The following is a 23869-nucleotide window of genomic DNA, read 5'->3' as shown; positions in this document are numbered from 1 at the left end:
CTGCATTTCCCATACCATAGGATTAGCTAGGAGAGATCTTCTGTAGGACCTGGGTTACAAAGGCTTTGGGAACCAAACACATGGGCATTTTGCCTAGTTCAGAATCACTTACCATGGAATTCTCTCCCCAGATCATCTGTGACAATACTGACTTAAACAACTTAAAATACACTGTGATCATATGCACTGTTCTGCTGCTGTTCACCATTTCTGAGTGGAGATTTTAAATCACTGCTGTTTCTTTGTTAGCATATGCAGTAAATTGGAGAGTTTGCTCCTGTTGACAGAACTACACTTCAACTTTCTCCATGTCATCATGGAGGGATGGAGAAAGAGCAAAGCTGAAATAATAAATGAGGACTTAAGCAAAGGGTCATTGTCTTAAATTCTCCAATAAATCTGAGCTATATCCTATCAAACTGAACTAATATCTAATCGGGTGACCAAACAGCCTTCAGGAAAGATAGAAACCCACATCACAGAAAGAGAATACATTACAAAGGAAGTGTCAAGTGAAATTCCAGAGCAGGTTACATCTGATTATTCAGAATCAGGACAAGAGATTCTCCCATCACATTCTCCTCTGATCTATTCAAACCTGCTTCACTCGTCCCTGTCTCAATAGTCAGTTATGTTATTTACAACATTTTTAGTATCCTAGCAGTCCCATAATGAGGGAAAAACAGCCACCTTGCCAAAAGTGGCTTTACAATAGATGGAACCTGGGATTTAAACTCCAATAACAATACTGTATTTGGGATCCATTTGAATTCTCCTCCCAGAACTTTGACACTTTCATCTCCAGTCATAGTGACTCTGATATAGGATTAAAGAAGTCAAAAAATCATCTTCAAGCACAGACAATGGAGAATGCTTCATCACATGACATTCTGAGAAGTGGATGGAGAGAATGTGATGAAGATAAACTCTGCATGGCTCAGACAAAAGGTAAAAGTTCTGCGGTGATGGGGAAGGAGGGAATCTCTGTGTCACCACGTATCCTTCCGGTGTCACAAAGGCTGAAATGACACTTTTTTCCCCGCTCCTCTTCATTTACATATAACATTTGAAAAGTTTCCAATATATCAGCTCTTCAGCACAACCCAGAGCAACGTGAGAACAAATGGCAATGATACAATCTGTATCATTGGTGACTAACAATAATTTTGCAATAGAAGGAATGGTATAAATGTGATGCTCTCTGGTTCCTGATAGGAAGGGCACACTCGAATTACTTGTGGGACAATAGAAAGGACAAATAGGTCCATCTCAAAAGAGAGTGAACTGCAAAAGGCAAAAATGGGCCACTCATCTGGACAAGCTGAGGGATAACAGTGCTACAAACAATTCAAAGAGCTTCAAAAGTTACTATGTGGGAATCAGGAAAAGTAAAGTATTGATAGCCCTAGAGATTTTTACAATGTTGATCTCCTTTGCAGATTCTCTTATGTCTAACATGGGCTGAGTGCCAAGAAGTTTTCCAGCACTCATGGCATTCATAGGGCCTCTCCCGTGTGTGGATTCTCTGATGGGTAATAAGGTTTGAGCTGCGATTGAAGGTTTTCCCACACTCACTGCATATATTTTTTCTCTTTCGCCTGAGAATATCTTGCTGTGTTGTGGTTTCCAGGAGGATCTTCTGAGTTCCCCAACAGGAAATAAATGTATCCACTTTCTCCTCTGGCTGGTTTCCTTGCTCTGTTTCTGGTCTCTGTTGAATCTCCCAGGATTTTCCCTGTTCATGACTCCAGGACACATTCCTTTTCGATCTTTGCGATAATGCTCTGTTTTTACTCACTTGCTCAACATTTTCCTGCTGAGAATTCTGCTCCTCTTTCTCACATGCCATTGATTCACCTACTGTGATACAGACAGAAACCTCAAACGGGGATGGAAAGGGGAAGACCAAACCAAAATAAGTGCTGAAGACAGGTCAAATACAAATCAGGAACTGAACTCCCACAAACTCTTCCCCAAAATAGGAGAGAGGAGGGGGATGAATTCAGCCTTCACATCCCATCCAACTTTGCAGGGGAAAGGGATGAAGCTACTCCCTGGTGTCTGCTAGGATGTACAGAAAGCCATGAACTGTATTTACCCTGAGGATTTGACCCCTGCTAGGGATAATAATGAACTTAGAGACATCCCAAGGGCTTTGTTGGGCATCCCAGATGTTTCCTTCAGGCACTTACAGATTCTGAGTTGGTTGAATGTTTCCTCACCTGTGCAGGGAGTTCTCAGGATCAATCTTTCCTCTGAACCCTGGAGGTCTGGTACCCATGGTTCTTCCCCTTGTTCCAGCTGGGAGATCTCATCAAGTTGGAAAACTAGAAACCCTGCTCAGATGAAAGAAAACAAAGAAGTTCAGTTGATTTCATCAGACTTGGTCATAAAAAAAAAATTCTATTAATTTAACTTCAGTGCTTAGTGTGACCTGGTGGGCCAGGGCAGTTCTCACTGAAAATGCCAAGATCAGGGCAGGCTGAAAAAGGGAGAGCAAATGCTCCCAAAACTGCTGGTTAACACTGAAGTTAAACTCACCGACCAGTCACAAACTGTGCTTCTGGTCACCCATGCGGGTAATCAAGAAGCTGAATAAAGAAATCACACAGCCCCCTTTATTGCATCCCAGTTCTCTGACTCCTAATCAGCAGCTAGGTCCAGTACAGTGAGAGGTTATTTTAAAACTTTGCTCACATAAACAAAGTGTTCTCCTGATCCCAAAGGCTCAGCCACATCACCAGGTCACTATAGGTTTGGATATTACCCAAAATTCCATCCTTCCAGCCAGTCCTTTAGCATTAAACTAAAGGTTTGAATGAAAGGAAGACAGACAGAACTTAAATGGGAAAGCAGTCAGGTACATTCCAAAATGGATATATCAGGTTCTTAGCAGTACTTGTGAGTTGCTGGCTTGAAAGTCTGTCTGGAACACATCCAAAGTTTGGATGGGTCATTCAGTCCTTTGTTCCAGGGTTCAGTTTGTAGAGAAGTTGCTCCAGAGGTAGGAAGGGGGATTGAAGACAAAATGGAGATGATGCAGTTGCCCTTTACATTCCTTTTGCCATGTGGCTTAGACTCGTAGACTTTAAGGTTGGAAGGGACCACTATGATCATCTGGTCTGACCTCCTGCACAATGCAGGCCACAGAATCTCACCCATCCACTTCTATAACAATCCCCTAACCTATGTAGGAGTATTGAAGTCCTCAAATTGTGGTTTGAGGACCTCAAGCTGCAGAGAATCCTCCAGCAAGTGACCCATGCCCCACACTGCAGAGGAAGGCGAAAAACCTCCAGGTCCTCTGCCAATCTGCCCTGGAGGAAAATTCCTTCCCGATCCCAAATATGGAGATCAGTTAATCCCTGAGCATGTGGGCAAGACTCACCAGCCAGCATCCAGGAAAGAATTCTCTGCAGTAACTCAAATCCCAACCCATCTAACATCCCATCACAGACCACTGGGCATACTTACCTTTTGATAATCAAAGATAAATTGCCAAATTGCCAAAATTAGGCTATCCCATCATACCATCCCTTCCATAAGCTTATCAAGCTTAGTCCTGAAGCCAGATATGGCTTCTGCCCCTACTACTCCCCTTGGAAGGCTGTTCCAGAACTTCACTCCTCTAATGGTTAGAAACCTTCATCTAATTTCAAGTCTAAACTTCCTAGTGTCCAGTTTATATTCATTTGTTCTTCTGTCCACATCGATACTAAGCCTAAATAATTCTTCTCCTTCCCCAATATTAATCCCTCTGATATATTTATAAAGAGCAATCATATCCCCCCTCAGCCTTCTTTTGGTTAGGCTAAACAAACCAAGCTCTTTGAGTCTCCTCTCATAAGACAGGTTTTCCATTCCTCGGATCATACTAGTAGCCCATCTCTGAACCTGTTCCAGTTTGAATTCATCCTTCTTAAACATGGGAGACCAGAACTGCACACACTATTCCAGACGAGGTCTCACCAGTGCCTTATATAACGGTACTAACACTGCAACTCATCTGCATCTGCTTTAACCTGCTTTAACTGTGTAAACAACTCTCATTTCCTTTTAAATAAATCTCAGTACAGGTTATTATAGGACTGGCTACAAGTGTTGTCTTTGTTGTGAGATCTAAGATTCAAGTCGCCTAAGTAAGTGACTGGTCCTTTGGGACTGGCAGTAACCTAAACATTGTTGTGATTCATGGTGTAAGGCAGTGGTTCTCAACCAGGAGTCTGGGGGCCCCTGGGGGGCCGTGAGCAGGTTTCACGGGGGCTGCCAAGCAAGGCCAGCATTAGAGTCGCTGAGGCCCAGGGCACAAAGCTGAAGTCCCAGCGCATAGGGCTGAAGTCTGGGCCCCTGAGCCCCACCACCCAGGGCTAAAGTCAAAGCCTAAGCAATGTAGCTTTGTGAGGGCCCCAGGCAGTTGCCCTGCTTGCTACCCTCTAATGCCAGCCCTGGCTTTTGTATGCAGAAAACCAGTTATTGTGATCCACATGGGCCATGGAGTTTTTATAGCATGTTGGGGGTGTAAGGGACCATCTCTCACAAAGGTTGGCTCACCTGCATGGTGAGATATATGGGATGAATCAACGGGACTGTCTGTGATTCCATCTTAGTGCTGTCACAATGCCTGAAGCATTTACACTGCATTCTTGGTTGGTGAAATCTACATATTGACCTCACAACTAATTTGGGGTTTGTTCCCTGCTTCTTACCAGTCTGCCTGAGGCTGGTGCTCGTGCTCTCGAGTCACTGGGGACAGCATTACAGAGACTTACGGGCGCAACGCCACCAGCAGCAATTTGCAGCACCGTAGAGCAGGCTTTACAGTGACACAGGGTGGGCCAAATGGTCCATGGACTCAGTCAAGCCCCAGTTCTCCTCCAGTGCATGTCAGCATCCTGGCAACCTTCTAGGGGGTCAAGGCTGCTGCCCCTTCAGTGATGATGGATCCCCAGCACAGCATCACCCGCGCCCCATGACCTGTCTTGTCTCCGGACGGAGGTGAGGGTGCACAATGGCTCCCAGGGGGGTAGGAGAGGGATAACAAAACACACATTCTGGGGTCACCCCTCAGGAAGTGAAGGTGACAGGCATTGTGGTGGCAGTAAAGGGGGAGGGGAAGGAGTGGGAACAGCACCCTCAAGGGCAATGCTGCCAGTGGGTCGCTCCATCACATCAGGCATGGGGCTGATAGGGGGCAAGTCCTGCATGCCTGTGAAGAGCTATACAAACCCCATGCTGGCACAGAAGGGGTTATAATAATAATTTGAGATATACTCACCTCATAGAACTGGAAGAGACCCTGAAAGGTTATTGAGTCCAGCCCCCTGCCTTCACTAGCAGGACCAAGTACTGATTTTGTCCCAGATCCCTAAGTGGCCCCCTCAAGGATTGAGCTCACAACCCTGGGTTTAGCAGGTCAATACTTAAATCACTGAGCTATCCCTGCTGCTTTAGTCTAGACTGGCCCAGCCCCTCCACACCTGCAAACCATGCCAGGACTGGAGCAAGAGTTAACAGGAGAGACCTAGTCGACTCACAAACCTATCCCTTCTGCATGCATATTATCTGCGCACACAGCTCAGCTTTAAGATGCTAAACAAATCTATCAGTCAACTAGAAACAGTCATGCTCTCATCGCAAATATTAATACAATATTTTCTGATACTGGAAAGGAGCCCAGACATCTACACTGCAATTAAACAGACCCTTCGCCTGAGCTCTGTGAGCCTGAGTCAGCTGGCATGGGCTAGCGGGGGGGTTTTAATGGCAGGGTAGAGATATCCTTGGTGTCTTTTCTGCACCTGTCACACTGGGGACCCTGATCTTGGTCAGTGTCTATGCAGGAACCCTGCAAAACAGGGGGCCTTACCTCAGTCGGGGTCTCTGCAGCTCCCGGCATTACAGGATCCCTGATTTTATTTGGGGTCCCCGCAGCATTTGGCAAAATGTGGGGCCAGGATCTCCGTCATGGTCTCTGCAGTGCCTCGTACAGTGATGGGGCGTGATTTGGTCAGTGCAGTGCCAGGCCCAATGGGGACACAGATCTCAGTTGAGGTCTCTGAAGTGCCCAGCACAATGTAGGCAACTATCTGGGCTGCAGTCATTCGCTGCCCGGCACAAGGAGGGGCCATGATCTCAGTCCAGGTTTCAGGTTTACCTGGCACTATGGGGGCTTAACATCTGTGAGGTCTCTACAGTGCCAAGCACAATATGGGCGCAGATCTCAGTTGGGGGCCCCCCAGCACCTGTCACAACAGTGGGGTCTGACCTCTGTTGGGGTCTCTGCAGGACCTGGCAGAACAGGATCCAGATCTCAGCTGGAGGTCTCTGCAAGTCCAGGAATAACAAGGTCCCTGCTTTCTGTAGGGTCTCTGCAGTTCCTGGCACAGCCAGTGCCCCAAACTCAGTCAGGGTTTGTGCAGTGGCCAGCGCACTGGGGGCCCTGATCTCAGGCAAGGCCTGAGCCATGCTCAGTACAATAAGAGCCTTGATCTCAGGGTACGTCTACATTACGGGATTATTCCGATTTTACATAAACCGGTTTTGTAAAACAGATTGCATAAAGTCGAGTGCACGTGGCCCCACTAAAGCACATTAATTCTGTGGTGTGTGCCCATGGTCCGAGGCTAGCGTCGATTTCCAGAGCGTTGCACTGTGGGTAGCTATTCCGTAGCTATCCCATAGTTTCCGCAGTCTCCCCCGCCCCTTGGAATTCTGGGTTGAGATCCCCAGGTTGGCCCTGATGGGGCAAAATCCATGTGTCGGCAGGTGGTTTTGGGGGTAAATGGTTGTTCACCTCATTCTTCCACTCTGGGAAAGGCAACAGCTAGGACAATCATTTGGAAAACTTTTTTTCCCTGGAATTTGCTGGCATAAAGAAAGGCCATAAGCACGGCAACCAATAGGAGCCGTTCCAGCGGGTTTTGTTTTTTTACTGTCACCCGTATGTCTACCTGATGCCGCTGAACAAGAGGCGATACTGGAAGCCGCTACAACAGCACATTAACTTGCTTTTGCCATGTAGCGAAGATGGTTTATTATCAGTTGTTTCTGTTACTGTTCCTGCCTGCTTACGGTAAATTGGCATGAGAAATGAACGGGTTTTATCTTGTTTTGTTCCGGTACTGTCTTGCTGCTAATCCCATGGGGTGCCACTGGCTGGAAGGTTCGGGTTTTGGGGGGCCACAAAAGGGCAAAAAATGGAATGGAACTTTCCCCGAGTCCAATCCCCTCCTTTTGGTATCCCTAAAATAGAGTCCAGTCCGCCTAGAATAGTGAAGGTAAGTGTACTAGGAACCAGTGTATTGCAAGAGGCACGCTGCCCATGTTTCAGATCCCACAGAATGACACTGCATGCCATTTCTGGGGGTTGCCTTGCCAACACCTTGGTGTGCTTTCTTCCCCCCACCTCCTGGGCTACCGTTGGCAGTGTCCCCCCATTGTCAGAAAGTTATAAAGAATGGCAGGAAAAGAAACAGGACTTTGAGTGGATAAAATGAGGGAGGCACCCTCCCACTGCGCTTAGTCAGAGCCAGGCAAAAAAAGCGTGTGGGGAGAGGAGCCCAGCATCCGCTGCTATGACAAGTGCCCAGGCCAGGAACATTAAAGCGGTGTGGGGAGGGAGCCCGCAGCATACGCTGCGATGATTAGTCCAGGCAGTACAGAATCTTGTTCTTGAATCACGGAAAGGGAGGGGGCTGATGGAGTCCAACCCCCCCAAAGTTACTAGATGAGGACGGTTTTTACACCCCGCCTCATAGGAGGGAGGGTAGGGCCGTACCGAGACTCCAGCCCTAGTCCCACAGTCCACAGCAATGTCCAAAAATATTATACAGGTATCTGCCTGCCCCAAATGCCCTTAGGGTCCAACACATGTTTTGTCTGGCATGTTCCAGGTTTAGCCTCGAAAGTTCTCCTCCCCCCCACGTGAAAGAAGGGAAAGAAATCGTTTCCTCCTTACTTCTTTCAAAGGTCACCTATTGTCTACTGGATAGCTGCTGGTTAGACCGATGCTGTGGCGAGGAAACGGTTACAGCCGTTCTGTACATTCGCTGAGACCTGGGAAGACCTGGGAAGTCGGGAGTCTTATTTTTACCTCAGGGCCCCCTGCCAGCCCTCACCTGACAGCCGGAGCACCCATTGATTCCCTTGCTTTGCCGTTAGTGGCTTTCACACAGAACTGTATGTAGCCTTGGAGAATTGTTAAAACGCTATGGCGTTCCGTCTCTGTAATGGAGCCTCGCTAGAACAAGATTTGTCTTCCCATAACAGTCGACAGATCCAAGATATCTCCAGTAACAGTTCCCCCATGCGGAGCGCCTTCTTTGGGATTGGGACGCATTGCCAACCCGTGGCCTGAGATCAGAAGGCTCCACACGTGGGAACAGGAAAATGAAAATTCCAAAGTTCGCGGCTTTTTAACCTGCCAGTTGATCCCGAGTTCATGTCCAAGCGGACAGACAGGGTGCACTGCGGGATACCCGCCCGGAAGCCCAATACCGTCCCCCGATTGGGCACAAGTAACCCTAATCCCAATATCTGGTAAGCGATTTTTAACCGCTACTCAGCACTGTGCTTCCTCTCCTTCATCGGGGAGGGAGTTTATAAACCGTTTTTTAAAGAAGCCCCCCCATTTATATCGATATAAATGGCCCCTCCGTTAGGTGGGGGATTGGGTACATGCCGTTTAAAATCGGGTTTACGCTTGCTTAAATCGGTTTAAACACGTAGTGTAGACCAGGCCTCAGTCAGACACCTGGGGAGAAAAATGGGAAAATTTTCAAGAATTCAATATCAGTATTTCAGAATTGAGGAGAAAATGGGGCACAAACTAAATATTTGCCAATGTAAGAGAGAAGCACCAGCATCTGGGGAGATTTAACAGTTCAAGAGAAAAGAGGGGAAAATTGAGCGGATTATACTGCGATATTCAATCAACAACAGAATGGGACGGATTCTTATTGCTTCATACTCACAGGGCCAGGAGGGACCCCTGGGTGATGTGGCTTTCACAGGGGAAAGGAGTGGGGCTGGAGTCAGAAAGTCACTATCGGTGGGGAGGGGCTGACAGTGGGGTCTGGGAATGTGACTAGCAAGTGCGGAGGGGCGACTGCAGCGTTGGGCAGGGCGGGGGAGGGGGAAGTAGCTGGGACTGGGAAACTGGGGCTGCGCCATCTCCATGGGGGACACTTGCTCCTCCCTTTCTTTCCCGGGCGCTTCCACACCCTGTTGCCAGCAAAGAGTGCCCCCCCACCCCCAGCCCAGCGGTGTCCCTGTCTCAGGGCTCCCCCAGCCTCTGCCCATTAACCCTCTGCCCAGTTCAGAAATCACTCAGGGAAACCATTTCCCACCTAAACAGGGACAAATCATTGCAAGGAAAAATGGGGGGAAACACCCCAAAGCTGAGATTTGAACTGCCCATTGGCCAAGTGGAGAGAAAATGGGGCACAATCGGGGGAGGAGAACATGGAACTTCTCAGGCATTTGGGGGGGGTCACCCTGGATGTTGCTGGTTACTCTCTAGAGAAAGGGGGCAGGATGGGAGGGGAAGAGGGGTCCCCACGGGAGGGGGCAGCGGTTAATCTCACCCCCCCCTTTCTCTCCCCGCTCCTCGGGGGTCACCTGCTCTTCTCCCCAGGCCGTGTCCGCGCTGCACAGACACTTTCCACCCGCCTCTTTCCCAGGCACCGTCAGCCCGGTCTCATCCCCCTCCCCCCGGGCAGCCCCCGCCCGGCCCGGGGAGGTTCCTGCGGGGACAACAGCTCGGAGCCCCCCGAGGGCGCTGCCCCCTAGGGAGCAGATCCCGGATCCCCCCCCGGACACTGGGGCAGAGTCACTGACCCGCCCCCGGGGTCGCTCCGGTACCTGGAGGCTGCAGCTCCGCAGCGGGGGCTGGGCCCGGGCCGGGTACAGGGGGGATTAATGAAAGTCGGTTTCTCCCGCCGCGATGTGCGCATGCCTAGAGCTCCAACGGCTCCGGCTCCGGTAGAAGCTACAACGGCCCCGCCCCAGCCAGGCAGAGCCGCAGCGCCCCACGAGCGTTCGCAGCCCGGTTCCGCCTACTCCGACAGTGTCACTTCCGCTCCATGGAGAGACCGGAACTACATCTCCCAGCCTGCCCCGGGGCGCTTCCGCCCTCTCCAGCCCAGGTAAGGGAGGGTTTCAGCAGCTGCAACTGCGCATGCTCCATGCGAGCCCCGGTGCGGGCGGGAGAACAAAGCTGCTGCTGGTGCCTCCGTGTGAGCCGGGCCCGGGCTGAGCTGCGGCTACTCCCGGGTCTGTGCGGGGGGGTCCGGCATTAACCCCTCCGTGCCCGGCCGGGGGCTTTCTGCAGCTGGGCCCCGCCCCCGGGCTCTGCCCGCCCAGCCCCGGCCCGGAGCCCCCGGTGAGTGAGAGACCCCGGGGGGGGGCGCTGGGGCCGGGCGGGAAAGTGACTCTCTGTCCCGGGGACCTGGGAGAAGCCTCGGGAGCCGCCCTCGGCCCCGCTTGGGAATGGGGGGCCGGAGGCCTGGGGCCCCGGCGCGGGGTGGGGGACCGGGGGGGGAGCAGAGAGCGGGACCTGTCGTGGGGATCCCTGGGGGGAGGAGGTGTCGAGCAGGGAGGGGAGAAGCCGAAGTTTCGTGGGGGGGAAAGTCAGGAAATTCCCCTGGGGGAGGTAAGTTCACTGAATCCTTCCTTGTTTGTGCTACTTCCTCCTACATACAAAGTCTCTCAAGTTTTTCTCCTTTTCTCTCATTATCATACGTGGCCATAAAATCCAGGGTGTTTCCCCTCCCCTCCCCCCAACTGATCAGCTCTCTAATCTCCCCCGATTTTGCCCTGGTCGCTCCATACTTCTCAAATGTCAATTTAAAATCTCTACAATGTGGCAGTTTTCCCCACCCATTTTATCTGAGCGATTTGTTCTTATTTAGGTGGGAAATTGTTTTCCTGAGTCATTCCCCAAAACATGGCTGACTCTGGAGTGGGGATGGGATGAGATGCCCGTTCTCTGCCAGGGCAGGGACTGGAAGAGCATGTGTCCCTCATGTGGAAATGCCCAGACCCCCGTTTCCCAATCCCACTTCTTGCCCCCAAAGTGCCAACATAGTTTCCCCAGCCCTCAGTTTCCAGTCACCTGCTGATCACCTGCTGCTCCCCCATTTCTTTGTCCAGGGAGCCTTCCAGTTCCAGCTCCAGCTCCTCCTCCCTTGCCTTCTTAAATCAGCTCCTCAAAAGGCTCCCAGCTGCCCATGTGAATGGTGGCAATGAGGGGAACTATCACTTTGTGTTTATGTATTGGATTGACTAGATTTTAAGAGACTAACAGTCCCCCTTTACCCTTTAGTTATTTAATAGCAACATAAAATCCCCCTCAGACCTTGGTATTTTTCTCTCATGTTATCAGTTGCTTAGCTTGTGACATGTTTTCTCTGGAAATCTCAAAGACTGATATAAAATAGCCTAAACATTTGCCCCACTTCTCTTTAGTTGTCTATTTCGATGTGAATATCCCCTGAGATTTTTTTCCCTGTCTCTCTAATGATAAAATAAAAAGAAAATCTGAGATTTTCGCCTTTCCTCAGATTCTTGAACACGGATATAACATGTTTGCAAATGTTGCCCATTTCCACTCTATTCATTCATCAAATATTGATGTGAAATACACTCAGATTTTACCTCATACCAACAACTGATATAAAATCCCTCTGATTTTATATTTTCTTCTCTATGATTGGCAAAAATTGATCCAAAATCCCTCAGATTTCCACCCTTTCTCTTTCATTTCTGAACATTGATCTCAAAGCTCAGGATTTCCCTCTTTCTACGTCATTATCCAATATCAGTTAAAAATCCTTTCATGTTTGGGGCTGTTCCCCATGTTTCCAAATCCCAGCAACTTCTTCCTTCAAGGGAACCAGTTGCCCTGAGTTCTTCTCCATCCTGGATGTTGCAGGGTGTTAAATTGCGCAGTGATCATCTTTCCCCTCTCCTTTGAGAATCATTTGTTCCCTCCTTTACCTCTGTTAAAATGTTTGCTGATGAAAGAGACCAACCACATATTTAATACCAATCAAAGCCAGAGGCTTTCCCTGTTTGGGGGCTCAGTGGTTCCCAGCTGGTAACAGGAGAGTGGGCTGGACCCTTTTCTTTTCTCCAGCTGGCACAGGATAAGGAGGTCACCCTGAGTACAGTGTGGGTCCAGAAGTATCCCAAAACCCATGACAAATGGTCTCTGTGAGGTGTTGATTCCTACAGTGCTAAGATGTAGCCACCTTGGGGTGGATCAATGGTGACCATTATTTGCTAGTGACAGGGCATAGGCATGTCTTACCTTTCTGCTGAAGGGCAGGCAGGGGTCCTAGGCAGGCAGTGAGTTCCTAATTGGGGTCCCTGACTGGTCAGGGCTCTTGGTGGGGGGAACCCTTTGGGATTCCCAGCCTGGCAGTGAAGATCTGGTGGGGGTTCTCTGGCCAGTGGGGCTCTGAGGGGTCTCTGGCCAGGGATTCTTGGGGTTGGGTCCCAGGGAATATCTAGTGGGACCATGGTTGGGGGTTCTGGGTACTGGGGGTGTTTTGGGGACCCTGGATGGAGGCTCTGGGGGCTGCTACTAAACATGTACTTTCTACCTCATCAGATTGTGCCAGAATCCTGACTCAAAGCACTACCCAGCATTCCCCAGCCACGTGATAACTTTCTATCCACTTATCAAATGCTGCGGAGGAGAGGGATAGCTCAGTGGTTTGAACATTTGCCTGCTAAATCCAGGGTTGTGAATTCAATCCTTGAGGGGGCCATTTGGGAAACTAAGGTAAAAATCTGGGGATTGGTCCTTCTTTGAGCAGGGGGTTGGACTAGATGACCTCCTGAGGTCCCTTCCAACCCTAATATTCTATGGTCACAGATTTTGCTTTTCTCCCCTATTGGAAACCACAGGAACTTCTGGTTTCATAGGGAAAATTCCTGGCCCAATTCCTTGTCCTAGATCTAGGCAGTGAGGAGGTTGGGAAGGGGTTTCGCACTTCCACAATATAGCACTATCTTCCATAGCATTCTGGACTCATTCTTTCTGAAATCTGGATTCATTGAAAGGAATATTAATAGAGACCCACTGTATGGAAAGACAAGGAGTGACTCCAGATGGACAGTGGGGGAAATGAGATTCTCCCTGTGAGGAGGGGCTCTCATTAGCTGCTCTCCCCAGAGAGCAAAAGGAGCGAAGTTGCTCAAACGCTCTTTCCCTCTCTGCTCAGGATATTGGGGTTCAGCTTCCTGGGTCAGATGCTGCAGCCTCCATTATGATCTGGGAGACCAGGATTAGCAGCTGCTGCTCCCCCAGCAGGGGTTCTGTGCTGGGAAGTGACCTTAATTAAAGCTTCTTTGCTGGCCAGCCCAGATGACAACTTTCTCCAGCTGGTACTAGCAGACCAGGGCTCTGTTAATAGAAATTCTAAGCCACAGACTCCAGGTAACAGACGGACCTCAGAGAAAGTGCTGGGGACTGGCAAGAAAGTGACTCTGCACAAACAGCCCTCCCCCCATTTCTCCTCCTATTAGTAGTTGGCTGTATTTTCTCCTAGCATGAGAGAGCAAAAAAACAGGAGTGGACTTTCCCAGCCAGAGGGGCAGGGAGAGGACAGGGGAAGGAGAGACTGAAAGGGACAGTGGGAGAAATGAGTGGGGAGAGAGATTTCCAGCTCTCTAATCCACTCATACACATGTATTGCTCCATACTTGGGCAGAACCACTTTCCAGTGGACAAGAAAAGGATCAGACAGAGGAAAAGCCAGTTCCAGACTCCATATTCCCCTTGCTGGGGTGTGGCTGTTGTGGGGTCAGTGTCCGAGGGAATCCCCCACAGTGACTCCTTTGGTTCTGCTCTTTTCTAGCCTTGTGTTCAGAGACTTTATGGGGTGAGGGGATGGAGAAGGGAGGTTAAAAATGTGTCTGTGGGCCTAGCCAGGCAGGAGGGGACAGGTCTTCACTGTAATAAAGATATCAGAAATTTTCTCAGCATGGCAGAATCTAGGATGTCTGTTTGCAGGGAAAGGGCCTGGGGGAATCGTGATGTGAAATTCTGAAATCCTCACAACTGCCCTTCTCTCCCTGACAGGCTGCAGAATGGTGTCCATGTTTCGCTCCAACTCATCCCCTCCTCCCATGGGACAGGGGAGAGAAATGGCTGCAAAGGAGACAGCTCAGGTAGAGATTATTGGGTAGTTTTTGTTGGGTTCCTGGTGGAGGAAAGGAACAGCAAATACAATGGAAATGGGAAGGTTTGTACGGTCTGGTTTGAAGGTTGAGCAGGGCAGGAAATTCACAGAGTGGAGAAAGGATCTTTCTGTGGCTGGCTCAAAGTCACCCAGAGTGAAATTCACTTCACTGGATAAATCCGTAATTGCTGAGCTCTGCAGAGGGGTGGGGAAGTGAATTCCATCCCCCATTCTTGGGCATCAACTCCTCCACCTCCCCCCTCCACAATCCTCACCCCAATCTCAGACACTACCCCAACCTTCTCCTGCAGTGATGGACCCACTTGATGCTGCCAGAGCCATCTGCCATGGGACCTGGAGGGGGCAGAGGCTCAGCTCCAGAACTGCTACCCCTGCCCACAGCCCCCGTGCTATGCTGGAGTTGCCCTGGCTTTCCAGTCTGCAGATGGGTCTAGCTGTACCCAGCCCGTGCACCTACCACAAGTAAATTTCCCCAGCCTGGGATGTGTGTTGTGAGGAAGGACCATATGGGGCTGGCTGCAGTCTCCCCTTGCTGCTGTGAGAGTAATGGGCTCGTCCCTCATAAAGGACACAAACATACCCAGGGCAGAAGGGAAATGTAGTTTCTTCCCGGGGTTTGAAATGTTTGGTTTAGAATCCTAAGTTCTGTCTTCCTCTTTGTCTCCTTCTGCCACTTTCAGATTTCTTAGCAAGACAAAGTGGGTGAGGTAATTTTTTTTTTAGAACCAATTAAAAATATCTTTTTTGCTATTCTGGGAACAACATGGCTACAACAACTCTTTTTCCCTTTGTACCCCTTCCCCTCAGCTGAGACTCTCCCATGTGATAAGAAAATAAGGTTTCAGTCCTGTAACTGGATTGGGTCTTGCTAGCAATAACGGGAGTGAAAGCCTGTGTGCATTAATGACAGCAGCAGCTCTGGGCCTTGGAGACATAGGGAGAAGAGATGAGAGTGAGCAGGTTTATGTTTGTGCTGGGTGTGAGTTACTTATGTGGGAATTCTGCACCACTGCATACACACAGAATTCATGTCCAGCACAGAATTTCTTTTTTTGGTTTGGAGAAGATACATTCTGCCTGAGAAGTGCTGCAGTTCTGCCTTTCACCCACCAGAGGCCCCTGTGGCACTAGAACAACCCACATTCAACTGGGTTCGTCTTAGTGGTAATTTGTTGCTCTGAGCTATACCCCAAATCGGAAGAGAGTTAGTGAGTGCAACTTGGGAGAGTACTCAGACATGGCTGCCTCTGGGGGTGGGGACAGGGTGGTCATTCTCTACTCACAAGAGGGTGTGGAAGGGGCCCAGGATGAGCAAGTGTCCCTCATGGATACTGTCCAGCCCCAGTTACCCAGTCCGACCATTCTGCCCCGCACCGTACCCCAACCCTCTTCACCCCTCCAACTATCAGCTGCCAGTCTTCCCTTGCTGCTGCCCCTTCCTGACTGGCTGAGAACCTCTAAGCTCTAGCTCCTTCTCCTTGCCTCTGAAAGTTGCCTCGCCCACGGCTTTGCTGCCTGTCCTGGGGCATGGGTGATGCTATGCTGGAGATCCATCATCACTGAAGAGGCAGCAGCCTTGACCCTCCTAGAAGGTTGCCGAGATGCTGATGTGAACTGGAGGAGAACTGGGGCTTGACTGAGGTCTGGTCTACACTACACCGTTAAATTGATTTAAACAGCGTTAAATCGATTTAATGCTGCACCCGTCCACACTACACTGCCCTGTAAATCGATTTAAAGGGCTCTTTAAATCGATTTCTGTACTCCATCAAAACGACAGGAGTAACCCTAAAATCGATTTTACTAAATCGGAATAATGGTAGTGTGGACGGAAATCGACGTTACTGGCCTCCGGGAGGTATCCCACAGAGCACCACTGACCGCTCTGGACAGCAGTCAGAACTCCGATGCACTGGCCAGGTAAACAGGAAAAGCCCCGCGGACTTTTGAATTCAATTTCCTGTTTGGCCAAGCGTGGAGCTCTGATCAGCACAGGTGACCACGCAGGGCTCATCAGCACAGGTAACAATGCAGTCTCCTGAGAATAGAAAAGAGCACCAGCCTGGACCACACAAGAGGTACTGGATCTCATCGCTATCTGGGGAGAGGATACAGTGCTCACAGAACTCCGTTTGTCAAAACGAAATGAGAAAATATTTGAAAGAATTTCAAAGTCTATGATTGCAAAGGACACAGGAGGACTCAGTACAGTGCAGAATAAAAGTGAAAGAGCTGAGGCAGGCATACCAGAAAACCAGAGAGGCAAACGGAAGGTCTGGAGCAGGTCCGAAAACATGCCGCTTCTATGCTGAGCTGCATGCAATTTTGGGGGGCTGTGCAACCAGTACCCCACCCCTTGCCGTTGATTCAGATGCCGTGGTTGCGATATCAACCGTGGCTGAGGATTCTGCTGAGGGGGAAGATGAGGAAGACGAAGAGGAAGACATTGCTGATATCACACAGCTCTCAATTTACCACAGCAGCCAGGAGCTTTTGTGACCCCAGAATTACCCTCCCAGCCCACCCAAGCCACTATCCCAGACAGTGAAGCCATGGAAGGGACCTCTGGTGAGTGTACATTTCTAAATTTAAAACAGGGTTTAAAACAAGCGTTTTTTAATGATTAATTTGCAAGCAGGGGTTGTCTCTATCAGGGGTTGTCATTCATTCGCAGCTAGTAAAGTTACAGGAAAAGTTCGTTAACATGTCTGGGGATGGAGTGAAAATCCTCCCAAGAAATCTCCATGAATCGATATTGGAGGTACTCAAAAAGCCTTTCAGTAGATTTCGGGGCAAGGCGGCCTTATCCGGTCCCCCATTGTACGAGACTTTCCCCCGCCAGGCATGCATCAAGTAATTCGGAATCATTGCTTCACAAAGCACAGCTGCGTAAGCGCCTGGACACTGCTCGCAGTCAAGAAACATACGTTCTGCATCTTCCGCTGTTATTCTCACCAGAGTTATATCATTCATTGTAACCTGGTGAAATTGAGGAATTTTTTTTTTTTTATTAGGGGGCAAACATGGCGATTTTCCTACTGTGCTGCCGCTTTACTCATGCCTTGCCCGTAGCTGAGTGTGGGGAGGGGAGGAAGGCTTGCGCTGGGCTTTTCTGTGTTTGCCGAGCAGGGAATCTTCCCAGCTAGCAGCCACGCGTTGGGGGGGGGGGGGGAAGGAAGGAGGAAGATGAATAACAATTAGCTTACCTGATAGCAGCCATGCAGTGTGGGAGGAGGGGAAAGAGCGGGTTTTGGGTTTACTGGTTCCTCTTAACAGGAACAAGGCATGATAGGTCACTGTGGATATAAACCCTGGAGAAGTCAAACATAAAGCCTTACCATGGCCCGCATGGAAGCTGAATTATGATGCCAGGACCGGGACCTGCGTCTGCAGTGTGCTCTGAGACACCAGGGACACAGGCAATCATTATTAAAGGATGCAAAATACGACCTTGTAGTGAAATCACATGTGCTATGTAAGGTGCATAGTTTTATCCACTGTGAAAGACTACAAGCATTGTTCTGTAAAATGTATCTTTTTACATACTTCTCTCCCTGTTTTCTCTCCCCCATGCAGCTGCACACTTGTCTGTCCTTGGTACCCCATCCGGAAGGCTAGCTAAGATAAGGCGGAGGAGAAAGAGAACTCGAGATGAAATGTTTTCAGAAATCATGGAAGTAACCCGCAGTGACAGAGCTCATCAGAATGATTGGAAGGAAGTGATAGCAAAATACAGGAAAGATGCCAGTGACCGGGAGGATAGGAGAGACGCTCGAGATGAGAGGTGGCGGCAGGAAGAAGAGAGGCTCGACAGGCAGGAAGATCAGAGGTGTAGGAAGCAGAGGCTTACGGCAGGAGATCAGCGGTGGCGTGATGGAAACGCTGGAGCTGCTGCGTGATCAAACTGAGATCCTCAGGCGCATGGTGGATGTTCAGGAACAGCAGCGGGGTTACAGAGTGCCACTGCAGCCCATGTTTAACCACCCTCAAAGGTCCCCACGTTCCATATCTCCCTCACCCAGACGTGTTAGAACGCGTGGGGGAAGGATTTCTGCACCAGCCCACTCCTCCCCCATGGACAGCCCAACCAAAAGGCTGACATGAAGCTGAAATGTGCTTAATGGGCTTTTCCTTTCCTCCGATCCTCTCCCAAACCACACCATGCAGGGATACCTAGATAATTCTGTGCCTCTTTTATAATTACTTTTTAATCAAGAATACATCCAAAGGAGGAGGGGGGGGTTTCTTACAGGGAATGACTTTTAAGAAAGAATTCATGATTTTTAAGCAATACCAAATGACTTTTAATACAGAATAAATGATTTTAAAATATACTGACTTTATTTCCTTCAGCAAGCTGTAAGTAAAGGGGGAGGGTGGGTTGCTTAGAGGGAGTCAATAGAGGCGGGAGTGTTCATCAAGGGAAACAAGCACTGCAGTCACACCATACCCTGGCCCGTGCTGAAACTACTTTTCAAGGCTTCTCTGATGCGCACCGCCTCCTGGTGTGCTCTTCTAATCGCCCTGGTGTCTGGCTGCTCGTAGTCAGCGGCCAGGTGATTTGCCTCAGCCTCCCACCCGCCAGAAAGGTCTCCCCCTTACTCTCACAGAGATTGTGGAGCACACAGCAAGCAGCAATAACAATGGGGACATTGGTTTGGCTGAGGTCTGAGCGAGTAAGTAATGATCGGAAGCGACCCTTTAAACGGCCAAATGCACACTCTACCACCATCCTGCACTTGCTCAGCCTGTAGTTAAACAGCTCCTGACCACTGTCCAAGCTGCCTGTGTATGGCTTCATGAGCCATGGCATCAAGGGGTAGGCTGGTCACCCAGGATAACGACAGGCATCTCAACATCGCCAACTGTTATTTTCTGGTCTGGGAAGTAATTTCCTTGCTGCAGCCGTTTAAAGAGAGTTGTGTTTCTGAAGACGCGAGCGTCATGAACCCTTCCTGGCCATCCCACGTGGATGCTGGTGAAACGTCCCTTGTGATCCACCAGTGCTTGCAGCACCATGGAAAAGTACCCTTGCGGTTCACGTACTGGGTGCCCTGGTGCTCTGGGGCCAAGATAGGGATATGGGTTCCATCTATGGCCCCTCCACAGTTAGGAATCCCATTGCAGCAAAGCCATCCACTATGACCTGCACGTTTCCCAGAGTCACAAACTTTCGTAGCAGCAGCTTAACGATTGCTTTGGCTACTTGCATCACAGCAGCCCCCACAGTAGATTTTCCCACTCCAAATTGATTCCCGACTGACCGGTAGCTGTCTGGAGTTGCAAGCTTCCAGAGGGCTATTGCCACTCGCTTCTCCACTGTGAGGGCTGCTCTCATCTTAGTATTATGGCGTTTCAGGGCAGGGGAAAGCAAGTCACAAAGTTCAAAGAAAGTGCTCTTACGCATGCGAAAGTTTTGCAGCCACTGGGAATCGTCCCACACCTGCAAAACTATGCGGTCCCACCAGTCTGTGCTTGTTTCCCGTGCCCAAAATCGGCGTTCAATGGGTAGAAGCTGCCCCATTACCAGCAGTAGCTCCAAAATGCTGGGTCCCGCGGTTAGGGAGAATTCAGTCTCCATGTCGTCATCATCTCTCGTCGGTGCGCTGTCGTAGCTGCCTCCTCCTCCTCCTCCCTCCCCCTCTCCTGAATTTGCAGTTCATGGCTCAGCATAGACAGCACGAGAGTGCGCGAGGTGTTTACAACTTGCAGATTGCGTTACTGATCTCAGCAGGGTCCATGGTCTCAGCAGGGTCCATGCTTGCTGTGCTATGGCGTTTGCTCTCTTCACCCAGGAAAAAAGGCGCGAAATGGTTGGCTGCTGCTTTCACAAAGGGAGGGGTGAGGCTGTACCCAGCACCACCCGGGACAATGTTTTTTGCCCCATCAGGCACTGGGCTCTCAACCCGGAAGTGGGAACTATGGGATAGCTGTGGAACAGCTACCCACAGTGCACCACTCCTGAAATCGACGGTAGCCTTGGACCATGGACGCACACAATCGATTTAATGATCCTAGTGTGGACACGCTAAACCGATTTTATAATATCTGTTTTATAAAATCGGTTTAAGCAAATTTGAATTTATCCGGTAGTGTAGACGTGGCCTGAGTCCACAGACCATTTGGCCTACACTGTGTCGCTGTAAAGCCTGCTCTGCATTGCTGCAAATTGCTGCTGGTGGCATTGGCCCATAAGTCTCTGTAACGCTGTCTCCAGTGACTCGAGAGCACGACCACCAGCCTCAGGCAGACTGGTAAGAAGCAGGGCACAAACCCCAAATTGGTTGTGAGGTCTGTATGGAGATTTCACCAACGAAGTATCCGGTGTAAACGCTTCAGGCTCTGTAACAGCATTAACATGGAGTCACAGATAGTCCTCTTGGGTGATCCCATATATCTCACCACGCAGGTGAGCTCACCTTTGTGACAGATGGTCCCTTCCACCAGGCATTCTCAATCTTTCTTCTTCCTGAGCAGCCCCCCTACCCCTCTGAACATGCTATAAAAGCTCCATGGCCCACGTGGCCACAATAACTGGTTTCCTCATATAAAAGCCTATAATAGTCTATCTGGTGTTGATGGACCTCTCCTACCAGGCAGAGTGTAATGCATTCTGTTGCCAATCAGCCCTTCGCATAGGTAAAGGCTCTCTCCTGTCTGGTGATTTACAGAACCACAGAGGCTCACAATACAACTAGTCAGATATTAACCCAGGCAGCATCTCTCAAGCATTCAATAAAGTCTAAACACATTTATTAAAATTCTAATACCTGTTTTAACAATACTAACACAGGTGAGTTGGACTGATTCCAGCTATGCGTTTGTCCATGTTCAATTAAGACATGGGGGGCTTTTGCAAGAGCTAACACCTCATCTGCCAGTGTCACAGGCAGGATGGGCAGGGATAGCGTCTCTAGCCTCTGCCAAAAGCTGGGAATGGGTGACAGGGGATGGATCATTTGATTCTTACCTGTTCTGTTCATTCCCTCTGAAGCACCTGGCATTGGCTACTGAGCTAGATGGACCGTTGCTCTGACGTAGGGGGCCGCTCTTACGTTCACAGTCTGTATGAGGCATATCTACTCATTTGGACTCACTGGGGAGCCACAGAAAGAAACAAGATGTGCTGCGGCAAGAAGGCCCAGTCTCAGAGCCTCCGGGGTCACGCTTGTCAAAACTTAAAACTAGGCCCAGCCCATGAAAGGGGGCACTGCCAGGAGAGACTGTATAAAAGCTGGAGCATCAAACAACTTTGTAAACCTGAGACAGCTGCCTTGGGGACAATGACAGGGAGAATCCCCCAAAGTGACTCCATGGATTCTGATCTCTGGCCTCTGATTGTTCCTTCCAAAGTGGAGTACTTTGCCTTTGTCCCTATTGAATTTCATCCTATTTACTTCAGATCATTTCTCCAGTTTGTCCAGATTATTTTGAATTTTAATCCTATCCTCCAAAGCTCTTGCAACCCCTCCCAGCTTGGTATTGTCCGCAAACTTGATAAGTGTAACAGAGAGACTGTTACTGGGAGGGTTTCACCAGGTCTCAGAGGGTTACACCCTGGTGGGAGGGGGCTAGGCCTCCACTGGAGTAAGGTCGCTCTGTGCTTCACAGTGTGCCAGAACCTAGAATGTCCATTAGCAGGGGAAAACCTGGGGGGAATCGGCTTGTGGAATAGACAAAAGCCCTGTCTGAATTCTTACACCTTGCCCTTTTCACCCTGGCAGGCTACAGAATAACATCCATGTTTCACTCCAGATCATTCCTTCATCCCAGCAGGAAGGAAATGGCTGCAATGGAGCTGGCTCAGGTAAGGGATTATCAGGGAGCTGGTGGTGGGCTCTGCTTGGAGGGAGAGGAGCAGTAAATGCAGACAAGGGTGGGAGCTGCTAAAGGTGGTGGGAAACAGGAACTATCTAGAGTGGAGAAAGGGAAGGGACAGGATGTGACAAACCTGCTGACACTAGTGTAATCTAGGGTGTGATGGGTTGTCACCCCCAGGGTGCAGTCTGGGGGGCTTCTGGGAACCGCTGTGCGCTCTAACCCTCAAGCTGGGCTGGCCCTTCTCTCACTGCTTTGCTGGAGATTCTCCCAGCCTCTCTGGACCCTCTTATCACCAACATGACAGCACATGGCGCCATGCACCCAACTAAGCTACCTGAGTGCTTTACCAAAACCGTTCAAGGAGAGAGAGAAGACAACAGCCAATTTCCCAGCTCCCCAACCTTGCATACCTGCTGAAGTGTAAATCAGGAATTATACCATCTTATAGTACACAGAGATCTGTATAATGTAAGCTCATTAATATACTTCGCCTTCTCAATATGGGAAAGATATGCACAACAGGCTTGTGCTAACCAAGCTGAGATTTCCACGGACACTTCACTCAAAATACGCTGGTTAAGATAAAGCATAAAACAGGTTTATTAACTGCAGAAAGATAGATTAAGTGATTATATGTGATAACAAACGGATCAAAGCAGATTACTTAGCAAATAGCCAAAACTCAAACTAAGCCTAACATACTAGATGGATAGAATTTGAATTAGCAATTTCTCACCCTGAATGATGATAGAAGGAGTCCACCAAGTTTCCATACACAGGCTAGAAATCCCTTTAGCCTGGAAACAGCACTTCCCCCAGTTCAGTCTTTGTTCCTCAGGTGTTTCCAGGAGTTCTGTTGTATGAGGAATGAGACCAAGAGATGATGTCACACCCCACCTTAGGTAGCTTTTCTATATGGGTGGGAACTCTTTTTCCAAACTCAGTTCCCAGTCCAGTTTATGGAAAAATACAGGTAACAAAATGGTGTTCAGTGTCATGTGGTCTGGTCACATGCCCTAGCATGCCCTGCTGAGTCATAGTAGCCATGACTCATAGGCTGGCTGAAACATTCAGAGAAAAGCTAAGCTCTTCCACGGTCCGTCATCTTTGTTGATGAGCCATCAGCACTGTCTGGCTTCTTCATTGTTATTCCAGAAAGGCTGGTTGTGGGTGTTACCCAGAGTAAGCACATTTGAATACAGATACATAGTCAATATCCATAACTTCAGATACGAAAATGATACATGTACATACATAGGATAATCATATTCAGCAAATCATATATATACACACACACACACACAGAGGATAATCATATTCAGCAAATCATATATACACACACACACACACCCCTCTGCCCCTGGAAATTTCCACTACATGCATCCGTCGAAGTGGGTATTCACCCATGAAAGCTGATGCTCCAATACATCTGTTAGTCTGTAAGGTGCCACAGGATTCTTTGCTGCTGTATCATTCTAGTTTTTTTTAATAAAAATGTTGTGCTGAACCAAGTCATATGCCTTACAGAAGTCTAGGTATATGACATCAATACTATTAGTTGCAACCAAACTTTTGATCTCATCCAATAAGAATATCCAGTTAGTTTGATAGGATCTGTTTTCTCTAAACCTTTCGTAATGGGTACTAATTATATTACCCTCCTTTGATTCTTTATTAGTGAATGAAATCCAGTATTGGCTGCTTCATTATCTTGACGAGTATAGATGTCAGACTTCAGGTCTTTTAGAAAGTCTTGGATACAAGTTATACAGACCCGCTGCTTTAAACATGTCTGACTGTAATAGCTGCTGTTTAATGTCCTCATGACTTCTTGTTGT

At 49.1% G+C, this 23869-nt stretch overlaps 2 protein-coding genes and 1 long non-coding RNA gene across 4 annotated transcripts in view; 2 read left to right on the top strand and 1 right to left on the bottom strand.

The window, feature by feature from the left end:
- The window catches only part of LOC116833757 (uncharacterized), a 660803-nt gene that overhangs the window by 207394 nt on the left and 429540 nt on the right, over window positions 1-23869 (bottom strand). The gene's annotated exons all lie outside the window — the stretch shown is intronic.
- The window catches only part of LOC116820769 (uncharacterized), a 292353-nt gene that overhangs the window by 263242 nt on the left and 5242 nt on the right, over window positions 1-23869 (top strand). The window contains 1 exon segment of the mRNA XM_075069689.1: window positions 21935-22017. Coding sequence (XP_074925790.1) covers window positions 21935-22017 — 83 coding nt within the window.
- LOC142047584 (uncharacterized) lies at window positions 10153-18007 on the top strand. 2 transcript variants are annotated; one of them, XR_012656879.1, is made up of 4 exons: window positions 10153-10381; window positions 12614-12787; window positions 14090-14178; window positions 17787-18007. It is a non-coding gene; the product is annotated as an uncharacterized LOC142047584 (long non-coding RNA). The 2 variants fall into 2 exon arrangements; XR_012656876.1 differs by lacking the exon at window positions 17787-18007 and adding an exon at window positions 15702-16250.

This window comes from Chelonoidis abingdonii, chromosome 1 (assembly GCF_003597395.2).
Source record: "Chelonoidis abingdonii isolate Lonesome George chromosome 1, CheloAbing_2.0, whole genome shotgun sequence".
Taxonomy (NCBI): Eukaryota; Metazoa; Chordata; order Testudines; family Testudinidae; genus Chelonoidis; species Chelonoidis abingdonii.
Note: the sequence above shows the minus strand (reverse complement) of the source record. Positions and strands in the feature narration are given on the sequence as shown.